At 39.4% G+C, this 12,280-nt stretch overlaps 1 protein-coding gene across 30 annotated transcripts in view; it reads left to right on the top strand.

Moving 5' to 3' along the window:
• Positions 1 to 12,280, top strand: part of NEB (nebulin) — a 214,083-nt gene that overhangs the window by 166,191 nt on the left and 35,612 nt on the right. For 28 of the 30 annotated variants that reach the window (XM_045479788.1, XM_045479815.1, XM_045479814.1 and 25 more), the window contains 9 exons: positions 1,643 to 1,747; positions 1,908 to 2,012; positions 2,636 to 2,740; positions 3,769 to 3,873; positions 5,184 to 5,288; positions 7,699 to 7,803; positions 8,183 to 8,290; positions 10,321 to 10,425; positions 12,023 to 12,127. In XM_045479788.1, coding sequence (XP_045335744.1) covers positions 1,643 to 1,747; positions 1,908 to 2,012; positions 2,636 to 2,740; positions 3,769 to 3,873; positions 5,184 to 5,288; positions 7,699 to 7,803; positions 8,183 to 8,290; positions 10,321 to 10,425; positions 12,023 to 12,127 — 948 coding nt within the window. Of the gene's footprint in view, positions 1 to 1,642; positions 1,748 to 1,907; positions 2,013 to 2,635; positions 2,741 to 3,768; positions 3,874 to 5,183; positions 5,289 to 5,911; positions 6,017 to 7,698; positions 7,804 to 8,182; positions 8,291 to 10,320; positions 10,426 to 12,022; positions 12,128 to 12,280 lie in introns of all 30 variants that reach the window. The other 2 variants (XM_045479819.1, XM_045479787.1) reach the window with 2 other exon arrangements.

Here is a 12,280-nt window from a genome sequence, read left to right as displayed (position 1 = left end):
CCTGTTCTTATCAGTTTTGTATCTCAGAGCCCATCTGCAAATGCATTGCACCCATTACCAGAACCAGAATCCTGGAGCATTGGGCATATTGGGACGTAAACTCAGGCAAAATCTCAAGCAACCCTATAAGCCCTCAATTTAAGAATATTGCTCTAGGATTTCAAGGCATCTTAAAGTCATTACAGTGATCTCTAAACAGAAATGTGAAAGGATACAGCAAATTGAAACAATATCTCAGTTCATTTAGAGCTGAAAGGAGTTTGCTAACTGGACTAGCCCCTTGGCTCCTGACCCTTTGGGATACCTCAGGTCCCACCCCTGGTGTACAGTTGCACAAGATCCAGTGGCCTGATAAATGGGCTGAGCATCTAATGCCAGCATCTCCTAAAACATCCAAAGTAATTAGCATGCTCTTCACTAAAGGTAAAATGCCCATAGAAGTGGCCTAGGTGTTGCTCAGCCCTGCAGTGTACCAACATACCAAGGCACTGGTTTTACACTCTAGGGGTCCAGGGGCAGAACATTTGCTTAAAATATAAGCTAAGAAAGTCATATACTACCTTCAAAATCTATCCCCTAGGGTATTTTTAGTCGTCTTTTGACATCCTCATCTTTATCACTTCAATGTTAGCTGTTGAATATGAATTTGAACAAGCCTACTCTACATCACCACTCTCTGGGAGTGGTCGCACAGTGAAATTGGCCCCCGGGGCTCATTATGCCCCAAATGGACAGCCCACCCCTAGAACTTTATTATACCAATGCTAATAACTCTAACCTTTAAAACAGTCCAGTGTAACCAGGGTTGTATCTGGCATTGAGTTTGGTTTATGTATAGGTGGCTGTCCCCATAAGTAGAGCTAAGCAATTTTATGAGATCTGAAAACTAAAGTTACAATGTCAGGAGAAAAGTCATCTTCAATTACGTATTTGCTCAGCTACCCCAAAAGAAAACACTTACTTGAGATTGAAAACAGACTACTCAGAGAAGTACCCATCTTGTGTAAATGGGATGAATCTTGTGTGATATTCTTAGGTTTAAGTCAAGAGATGTTGACAGATCAAGATTATAATATAGCACAAAGATCAAGATTATACCAGAAAGATCAAGATTATAAAATAAAATTTTAAGACTGCCTCATGGAGAAGTCATTTTAATACTAAGAGAAACTAAATCTTTCTCCTCTTTCCACGTACATTAGTAAGCCTTGGGCTCAACAAGGCTGTTTTCTTTTTTCCTCCTCCAAATTAGCTTTTTGTTTGTTTCAGATTTAAATAAACTTCTTAAGTAGTTTTAGATTTACAGAAAAGTTGCAGTGATAGTACAGAGAGTTCCCATATACCCTACATCCATTTTCCTCCCTTGTTAATTAATGCCTTACATTACCATTGTACATTTGTCACAACCAATGAATTCATATTGATATGTTATCATTAACTAAATTCTATACTCTATTCAGGTTTCACCAATTTTTTTTCCCAATGTCCTTTTTCTCTTCCAGGATGTGAAAATGAGCTTTTTAATCTCTCCTAAATTTATTCAAGAGAGAAGACTCAAGAGAGTTCAAACTGAAAAGAACTCAATTATTTAATTTGGTAGTTTTTTTTTTTTTTACAGTCCGTGTGCTTTTTCTCTTTCCAGCTACGCTACAAAGAAACCTTTCAAAAGACCAAAGGAAAATACCACACTGTGAAGGATGCTCTGGACATTGTTTATCATCGCAAAGTCACAGATGACATTAGTAAAGTATGTCCCTACTGTTTCTACTTGTGTTGGGCTTAGTAATCTACCTTTTTTTTTTTTTTTTTAAGTATTCTTCCTTTCTTAAAACTCTCTAGAGAAAAGTAGACTTTTTTACATTAAAGTTGGGTAAGACTTTATAGCTGTCTTTGTGCTTTTACCATAGGTGAAATACAAGGAGAACTACATGAGTCAGTTGGGGATCTGGAGGTCCATTCCTGATCGCCCAGAGCATTTCCACCATCGGGCAGTTACTGATGCAGTCAGTGATGTGAGTTTTAAAATCTTCTGTTTTTACATATAAATTCATATTCCCGTGTGACTTATAAAATTATACACTGAATAAAAATTGAACACTTGGCTAGATTTTAGATCTTCTATATGGATGTTTAAATCCTAAAACTCCTTGCTACATAACTGAACTTTAACTTAGGAGAGAGAAATCTATATTCAAACTTATATACCTACCTGCATAATAGCATATTACATGACTGGAAGTGATATGCTTCATTTAAGAAATAGCGTATTTTTGACCTTTTGATGAACAACTTCATGAATCAATGAAGACACATAACAATGCTCATCTGGAAAGAAATTTCAGCTCTCTCTCTCTGAAAATACAGCTGCTGAGGTAATATACTTTCTAGGAAAATATGCCCATTTAATTTGAACTGCTTTAATTAGTATTAAAAAATAAAATCTCCATGTAGAACAGTACACCATAAAATAAGCAGAAATCAGTACTAGTAGAAACTTCTGTTAAATAATTGCCTTAATACTTGAATATTTATACGTCAGCAATCAGAGCTGCTATTTGGCCTACCTGTATTGACCCTAACCTACTACTGTTTGGAGACAGGTTCGTAAAATTCTTTGATGATGTTCTTCTCCCAGGTAAAATATAAAGAAGATCTGACCTGGCTTAAGGGCATTGGTTGCTATGCCTATGATACTCCTGACTTCACTCTGGCTGAAAAGAACAAGACTCTCTATAGCAAGGTATGTCTACTCAAGTATAAGAGCCACCTACCTGCATGTAACATATTCCAGTGCCCACAGAGAGAATTAGTACCGAAGAAACAACTTTTCATAAGTCCATCCCTGTTCTGTTTCTAGACCCTATAGCTAGAGTGCATACTGAATTGTTCACTCTGCTTAGGAAGTTTTTTCGTACTGACTTCACTGACTGTAGTCGCCATTTATTTGTATCATTTATTTGAATTTGATAAAAAGTCATCTCAGTATAACTCCTCACGGCCCTTTCAGAATTCCCTCCCTATTACTGTGTCTCTGAGTGACTTACCTTGTTAGAGTTGATAGTTGATATGTTAGCAAATATAAAGTGGGGTTATTTTAATCCACAAATGAGATGTGTGACTTGAAGCAAATAACTTGGTTTTTCTGTCCTCATTTTCCTATTTACAAAGTAAAGCAGTTGGACTAGCTTCCTCTGAATTCTAAAATAGGAGTCAACAAATTTTTCTGAAAAGTGCCAGATAATAAATATTTTAGATGTTATGGGCCATGTTCTGTCACATAGTCTTTGTTATAATTCCCTAAAATTATTTTAAAAAAATATTTTTAGTTCATGGGGTCATTTCAAAGCAGATGGTGATTTAGATGTTAGCTCACCTCTGCTTTAAAGTATTATGATTATCTGATTAATTACTGGAAAATCATTTCAAATTAATGGATTAAAAATGCCCTCAAGTTCACCTGGAGTAAAACAAAATAAAATAATAATCAGTATAATATATAGAAACAAAGAAGAAACTAATTTGTATTTTTGCCTAGAATGGAAGATGGATTTGACATCCATTCAATAAAGTATGTCTTGTGGGGCTAGTGTTTAGGGTTTCCATGTGGGTATACTTTTCATTGCCTTAGGAGACAAAGTAAGTGTTCAGTAACTGCTTGTTAGCCTCCACTGAATAAATTGTCTCAGTTGTATGATAAAATAAATGACATGTCTTGTTCTTAAGGTAATCACAGCCTGCTATCAAGTAACCATGTTCTGTTTTCTCTAGTATAAGTATAAAGAGGTATTTGAAAGGACAAAGTCAGATTTCAAGTATGAAGCAGATTGTCCAATCAATAAGCATTTCAAGTATGCAACTCAGTTGATGAATGAGGTATGTATGACATTATCCAGTTCAACCTATTCAGTTCCCTTAAGAAGTCTATAGAGTTATTTGATTGAAGCCCAATACATAGAATGACAGGAAAGTCAATTTAAATATTGATTCAAGATAAAGATTTGGGCCCTTATAATGTCACCATCTGATGGCCTCTGCCAAAAGCAGAGGGAAGAAACTGTCCAGTAAACAAAACAAGTGAAGGGACTGTCCAGAGTGGTGTAAGGGTCCCACAGCCATCATTGCCTCTGTTCGCACTAGCATAGGGCAGCACAGCCCTTTAGGTGACAAGAGGAAAGAGGTCAAGGATTTTGTTGACTAACAGCTGAACTCCTTTAAAAATGACATTGTGGAGTGTTGGGAGACCCAGAAGCTCAAGGTTCATTTGGAGTCCCTTACCAAGGCACAGAAATGGCAGTGGTTGAAATAACTACCCCTAAAGGGATAGTTGTGATTCATGCATTCAAATGTAGTGCCATTTGTTACTCATATTGGTGCAGAGAAGTATCCGTTTGCACCCAAATCTTTTCTGGAACTGTTGTAGCAATAATTTAAATTTAGCTTAAAATGGCCAAAAATGAGCAAGCTATGAATTAACTTATGTTTGGATGGCTTTATATTTAATTTCCTATCTTTGGATTTTCCATGGATTTATGTAAATTAAAAAAACAATTTTAGAAAATTAGTAAAATGTATCTAACAATGAAAATGTAGCCAATAGTATATTTATTTCAGTATATGAATCTTGTGTTGTTTCTGTTATTTTTAAATTTGATATCGTTTATTTTCAGTAGATTTCCAGGCAAGATGACTGAAGAATTACTGCAATAGCTTCCTAGGAAGACAGTATTGATATATTTTCTTTCTGTTTTCATAATTTGCAAAAGATTTCCAGGGTCTCTTTTATAATCAAATTCACTACCATTAGAAGACTGGTAGAATTTGCCCATGAATATGCTTTTTTGATTCTCACAGCCTTAGATAGTAAACCTGTAGTTCATCAGTGCCTTACTTAAGATGCCACAAAACCTAACATTGCTAATGGCATCATATTTAAAGATGGAAGATGTTTACGCACAAGGTAGTCCAATTTTGGTGTCATCAGTCATATCTATCCCAAGCCCCAGCCTTCTCTAGGTGATCTTCACTTGACTCTCTTTGCCTCCATGTTGTTATTACCCTGGATGCCTTAAGAGCCCACCTCTAGAAATGACCTATTTCTGGTTCTCTGGAGTGTTTATCTTGAGACATTTCTGTGTAGCCTTGAAGTTGTACTCTTGCTATAATTTGATATGATGTTTGAGCAGAAAAAATACAGAGCTGATTATGAGCAGCGGAAAGATAAATACCACCTGGTAGTCGATGAGCCTAGACATCTGCTGGCTAAGATCGCAGGCGACCAGATAAGTCAGGTACTGTGATGGGGCTGGCTGGACAGCCCAGGCAGGACTGTGCTCCAGATTTCTCATGAGATGTCGTTCCGTCTGCTGCAAGGATGTCATAGGTTCTGCCTATGATATTGGGATGTTCTGTTTCAAATATCTGTCTAGCCACCCAAAGAGCCCATGAGCTATTTGAGTGTGCCAGTCCATGCTCTGTGTCCTCACATATGCTGTGGTGAAGATAAAAAGAAAAGCTGGGACCCCTCACCTTTATTTTTCTGGAGGGTCTAATTGTAAGCTGCAAATTGAGTTGCCAAAGCAAAAACAAAGACAAAAATTCATGGAAGGAAAGAAGACAGAACATCGTCGTGGAGTTTTCTACTCCAGCGATGTCTTCTTTTCCTGTAAGGCAACGCTAGCAGGATGAGCTGTCTTACCTCCCATTCACAAGGACTGTGGATGCTCAACTGCAAGTATTGCAGTCGTTCTACTTGGCAGTATAATGGGTTTAGTGTCTTCACCCACATGTATATTTGAGTACATAAAGTGTGCGTGCCTACATCTCTTCACTCAGAAGTGATTGGGATATAGAGCCATGTTCTTTTCTGTCTTCATAAGTCTCTTCTGTGCTTCACTGCTCTTTGCATGAACAGAGAAAATATAAATCTAGTGCCAAGATGCTTCTGAAACAAGGATGTAATGAAATTCTGCGTCCAGATATGTTGACTGCCCTCTACAACACACTCATGTGGAGCCAGGTAATGTTTGATAATGATGTGAAGAAGAGATTGAGAGGCCTTGAAGGCGTTCACTTTTACCCTTCCCTTGATTTCTTTCCCTGGCTCCCTGCCCAAACTGGTTTCGTGTGATTAAGCTGCATAAATATTCACTCTTTATAAATGAACTCTGGCTTGGCCAAGAGTGATGATGCAGCAGCCATCATCTGTACATCATCTAGTAACTCCTAGTAAGATTAACTGAGACTTTTTTAAACTTTATTTCTAAATTGGTATAACTTTAATTTCAATTTTTTAGTATTTTCCCCAAGAAATGGGTTCCTGGGGCGCCTGGGTGGCTCAGTCGGTTAAGCGTCCGACTTCAGCTCAGGTCACGATCTCGCGGTCTGTGAGTTCGAGAACCGCGTCGGGCTCTGTGCTAACAGCTCAGAGCCTGGAGCCTGCTTCCGATTCTGTGTCTCCCTCTCTCTCTGACCCTCCCCCGTTCATGCTCTGTCTCTGTTTCAAAAACAAATAAACTTAAAAAAAAAATTAAAAAAAAAATGGGTTCCTTATGGATTAAGGAAATTAAGTAGATTCAATGGCTTCTAAAATATATGAATAATATTTTCATCATCTAATACCTGTTGTTCAGTGATCACTACAACTGTACCATTTGGGAGGGATGAAGACCGCAGGGCAGCTCTCTGAATCTTACACACGTTTATGGCCTCTCGTTTGATGCTGATTTGCTAGGTTATTTCCAACATATCTGTCCTCACACACACACGTGTTAGTGATGTTTCTGGTGACATTGCCTTCCCACAAGGTCAGCTGAAGCTCACATCACCACTTTTCCATCACATGCTGAGAGGTACATTTGAAGCAGCGAAACAAAAGACGAAAAACAAAAAACAGTGATGATTTTGCTTAACTACCAGATATAATGTTAGTAAAATGCCATTGTCCCCCCCAAAAAACACAATTTTTAATCAGTCTTTTGTATTAGAAACTCATTTTATCATTTACGTTTGACACCAAATCAATACGTGAAATGAAGGGTATGAGGTCTACATAGAAAATCCTGTTTGCCTGAACTTTTTCCTGTGTCCTGCCTGATGTGATCAGCAGATAGTTGTGCATGAAATTTTGTTGTGCTCTCTGTATCTGTACTGCTTTAAACAGCGTATGTGCATGAAAACAACCCGTGACTTGGAAATTATGAAAGTGAGTGTCTTTTTAAAAATGATAACTACTTTATACCATGTATACTCCTTTTTTATTTGGTATCTGTTTCATCTTTGACATGGATACATGCCTTAAGACATTATACATATTTGATGCAGCGTATTGTAAGTAATCATTACCTGTCAGAGTCCAGAGAACAAGGGTCCAGTCCTGGCTCTGAGATTCACTCTGTATGTGTCCCCCTTAGTTCAGTCTTTTAACCTCTCTGGGCCTGAGTTTCCACATGTATGCAAATATAGAAAATGTCACTTATTATTTGCTACTCCATTACACTGTCACTATCAAATATGGACTTATATTAAACATTTCTCTTAGGATTAAGAGAGAAAGTATGACACCATGCCCCACATTCCCCACATCTGTGACTTATGTATTAATCCTACAATTTGCTGTGGGACTCTCTCAAGAAGAAAATTAGATCGTTAAAGCCCTTGATTCTACTTCAAGTTAACTTGTTCTTCTCTTCTACAATTTAGATCAAGTACAAGAAAGACTATGAAAAATCAAAGGACAAATTTACCTCAGTTGTGGATACTCCAGAACACCTGCGTACTACCAAAGTCAACAAACAAATTAGTGATGTAAGTGCAAGAAACACTGAATGGATTCTCAAAGTCAGGGAGCATTTGCAAATACGGAGAGACATTTTTGATTGTCACAACGTCTGGAAGATTCTACTGCCATTTAGTGGGAGGGAGACGGGGATGTTAAATGTCCTGGTATGCTTACAACTCTTCTTTTGTAATGAAGAATTATTTCAACTAAATCGGCAGACACACCATTTTAGAGGCAGTGGAGCTTTAGCAGAAAGCATGAAATTACCTGTTGAGTTTATAGAATTGTCTTTCCTTTATGTACACTAAAAAAATCCAAAAAAAATTGTGTCTATATTTTATATTACATTGTATTATAAATTGAGACGTACCATATTGTCTCCTTCTGCCTTCACTTCTCCTTCAGATACTTTATAAATTGGAATACAACAAGGCCAAACCCAGAGGCTACACCACAATCCACGACACACCCATGTTGCTGCATGTCAGAAAGGTCAAAGATGAAGTCAGTGATGTAAGTACAAGAATGGCTTTGCAGCACCTGTTATCTCGGGCTCTTGCTAACATGATACAATAAACCCTTTTCCAGGTATCTATTCCTGTGTAGCAATCATCCTAAAATTCAGTGGCTTGAAACAAGAATCGTCTTTTTTTGCTCGTGATTCTGTGAACTAATTGGGCACAGATGAGTGGACCCTCTCCATCATGTGCTGTTGGCAGGCAGCTGAAGCCCAGGTGGGCCAGGACATCTAGGATGGCTCACTCACATAGCTGGCAGCTGAGGATGGCTATGGGCTAAGAGCTGGACTGTTGCATAGACAGGAACCCTTGTATGTGTCCTTTCCATATGGTTTGTACATGTCAAAGCACAGTAGAAGGGTTCCAAGAGCCTGAGATAGAAACTTCCAGACCAGGTAAGGGCTACTCTTAGAATTGACAGAGTCACTTTCACCATATTTTGCTAGGCACGGTGCATATCCAGATTCAAGGGATGAAGAGATAAGTGCCACCATGGATGAACAAATGGCACGATCACATTGCAGAGAAGCACAGAGGGGGTGCGGGTAGGGGTTGTGGCATTGTTGAGGTCATTTTGAAAAACGCAGTGTGCCATAAACGCAGTGTGCTATTAATGTTCTGTAAGCTTTATCTTGACCCAGAAGAACAAGGTAACCATTAAATTCTAACACTCTGAATTTGAGGAGAAATTGTATTAATAAATTTTCAGATATGTGGCTAGATTCTGTGGTTGAAGGCTATCTCCATTTTAGTTTAAAAAATAGATTAAAATTTTTAAAGAACTCCATGGCTATATGGGCACAAGAAAGAATAGTAAAGGCAACTGTAGAATAGCTCATCCCTACCCCAAAACCTTGACTATGGCTGGTGCACAGGAATTCTTTGGTAGGTAAATAAATGTGTTCACACTGCTGACCCAGAGTTGCCATGAAAAATGTTAATTACGTCCAGTGCACTGTTTATGAAGGCAGAAATGTATAGAACATTTTAAAAATGTTTTTTATGTGAAAATAAGTTTTGGCACTTCAAACATGAACATCACTGGTTCATAAACACCTATCAGATCCTCTGTGTGGAGCCGTCCATTCCCTCTCACTGTAGAAAAATGAAACTTTTCTGTATCCATTCCCTCAAACTTTCTGATTATAACAATAACCGGAGATATGAAAAATGTGGATTTTTCCCTAAAAATACTGATTTACTAGGTCTATGGCAAAGTGGCAGATGATCGTGATTTATATCACGAATCATATGATATAAGGGGCTTCCTTAGAACAGTTTTACTTCAGGCTGAACACTAAAACCCAAAGTCCTCTGCAACAAGTAGTGGGAAGACCCCGAGGGTGTCCCAGAGCCTGGATTTAAGAGGAGCAGAAGTGGGTGAAGCTAGAAACGCCAAGCCCAGGATGGGCAAGTACCTGTTGAGCCCACAGAGGCTAAGCTTTCCCATTCTCTCTCTCCCATCCAAACCCACACACGCCCAACTTGCTAGATGTGGCTCTAGCAATTATGGTAGTGGACAGCACCCATCAGTTCCTTCGTTTTTCAAAACCTGGTGCACAATCTTTGTCCTCAAGGGGTTCAACTTAATGGAAGAATAGACTGGTAAGCACATAATTACAACACAATGAGGTAACAGCCAGAAGTGTGGGGGCACAGAAGGAGGCAAGACTAACAACATCTGGGTAAGCTAGTGGGGGGATTTTCTCTTCCATCAGCAGTTTTCAAGATGTGCTGAACTCAGGATTTTCTGATTTGGGGAAAGGAAAACACACATGGCCCTTTCAGCCAAGCTTAGGGGACATAAATCCTACGGTGACCCTGGTGAGCATACTCCATCTATTCTGGGGAGCTAGTTTTAAGACCTGAGACAGGAATGTGCATGGCTACATTCTTTCTTCACAACAGGTTATTCTGTCTTAAGAAGCATTATGTATTACAGTCATGGTTTTAATTTTTTGTCATTTTTTAAAAATGCTTAGGTCACCAAAAAAATTAACCTTGTCACTGTGTTTCCTCCCACAGCTGAAATACAAAGAAGTTTACCAAAGAAATAAGTCCAACTGCACCATAGTGCCAGATGCTGTTCATATCAAAGCAGCCAAGGATGCCTACAAGGTCAACACCAATGTAAGTTCCAGAAACTTCCCTAAGTCTAATGAGGGATTTATCAGCTTCTGCAGGACACATGACCTCCTTTTACATCTCTTCAGGTGACTGAGCTATAATGAGTCTGGATCAAGAGTTAGGCCCCAGCAGCGTGATTAATGATGCTGGAATATAAATGCTGCCTTTGGTTGTCACAAAGGAGACGGGGAAGAGCACAGGTGGCCTAACCCTGTACGACAGATGGCACGCCCCTCAGCCTGTGTGCTAGGTGGCTGAAGAATAGGAGATTTTATTCTGAAATAAGTGTTTCAGCATCTTTCATTCCCTCCACCTTCTGTATCCTCCTCCTGCCTTGAATCCTAGCACCTGCTTCTTCTGGAAAACACATGCACACCCACGCATGCGTGCACGCACACACACACGTGCACGCACACACACACATTTCAATTACTTGAGGCTGTCAGAGGTTGGCCTAGGCCTTTCTCCTTTTCAGATCTCCCTGCACGGACTCCTTACTTTTTTTGTGGTGGGACATCTTAAAGCCTCAACCACAGAAACATTTTTGTGCATTTAGAGGAGTATTGACTTTTAAGATATATAGATGGTTAAATAATGAAACCGTAATAACTCAATGAATGCCCACTAGTGCCAGAGGGAACATATATTTATCAGGGTCAGCAGACACCTTTAGGGGCTGGCAGGTATTGTAGGTGTCCCGCGGTTGGATTGAGCGATAGGTAGCAGGATGGGTGTGTGAAAAAGCAAATGCAGTAAAATGTACATTGTAGAATCCAGGCATGTATGGATGGGTGGGTATTCTCTCACATTCTTGCAGCTCTGTTGTATATTTGAAAAATTTCATAATAACATGGGGGGAAACCTCATAGAATAGCACCAAAAGCAACCCTCATGTCAAAAGCATGCAGATTTTATTATGTGCAAAAGGTACCTTGACTAAAAAGAAAAAGAGTGAGGAAAGAAATGTGCCTGACAGTGAGGGCTCTTCCAAGGAAAAATTAAATTATGTAGCACCTGTACCTCAGATTTGGCCCCAGGCCACCAGCTGCCCAACTCAGGTGAAAGTCTAGCAAGTGTGCAAGTGTCTCCAAAGCCAGTCTCTGCTTTGCCATTTACTAGCTGCCTCCCCTTGGGCAGGTTGTTTAGCCCTCTCCACGGTTCTTCAGCTGTCCATTTCATGCGGTTGTTATAAAGATTAAAATGAGTTCATAGTTATGAAGCACTTAGAAGAGTGCCTGGCATGAAATAAATACTATAAGTTTAATAATTAAAAAGACAATTAAGCCTGAGTTTAGCTAGAAATTAACGGTACTTGACTCTGAAGATGATAAAGCTGCACTGGCAGATTTAGGATTATCTCACCTGGAGGCCTTTAAAATTTTTAGCCCCTATTTTGAGACCAAATGGTCCCACAAGATGACCTTTTAAATGGCTGACTAGTTGCATAAATTGTACAGAAATGTTAATTGGGGCTCTCTCTTGCATAAAGAACAGTGATAATGTTGTCTGTTGAAATGCAAGAGGAGTCCCTCTGTGCCACATGCGGTTATGAATTCAGTCCACTGACCAAAATGATTGATTTCCATCTTGTTATAAACAGCTGGACTACAAGAAACTGTATGAGGCCAACAAAGCCCACTGGAGGTGGACCCCTGACCGACCGGACTTCATCCAGGCAGCCAAGTCATCCCTGCAGCAGAGCGATGTGAGATGGGAGAGAGGGTTGGGCTCTATGACACGCCTGAGGCAGAAAAAATGAAAGACTACTCATAATAGCCACTGTTGCGGGTGTCAGCCTAGTTCACTTGAGATCCAGTAAGGATGGGGGGAGGGGCAGTGTGAGGGGTGGAAGGCAAGT

The sequence above is a fragment of the Leopardus geoffroyi genome, chromosome C1 (assembly GCF_018350155.1).
Source record: "Leopardus geoffroyi isolate Oge1 chromosome C1, O.geoffroyi_Oge1_pat1.0, whole genome shotgun sequence".
NCBI classification, from domain to species: Eukaryota; Metazoa; Chordata; class Mammalia; order Carnivora; family Felidae; genus Leopardus; species Leopardus geoffroyi.
The sequence above is the reverse complement of the archived record's forward strand: the minus strand, read 5'-3'. Positions and strand labels throughout refer to the sequence as shown.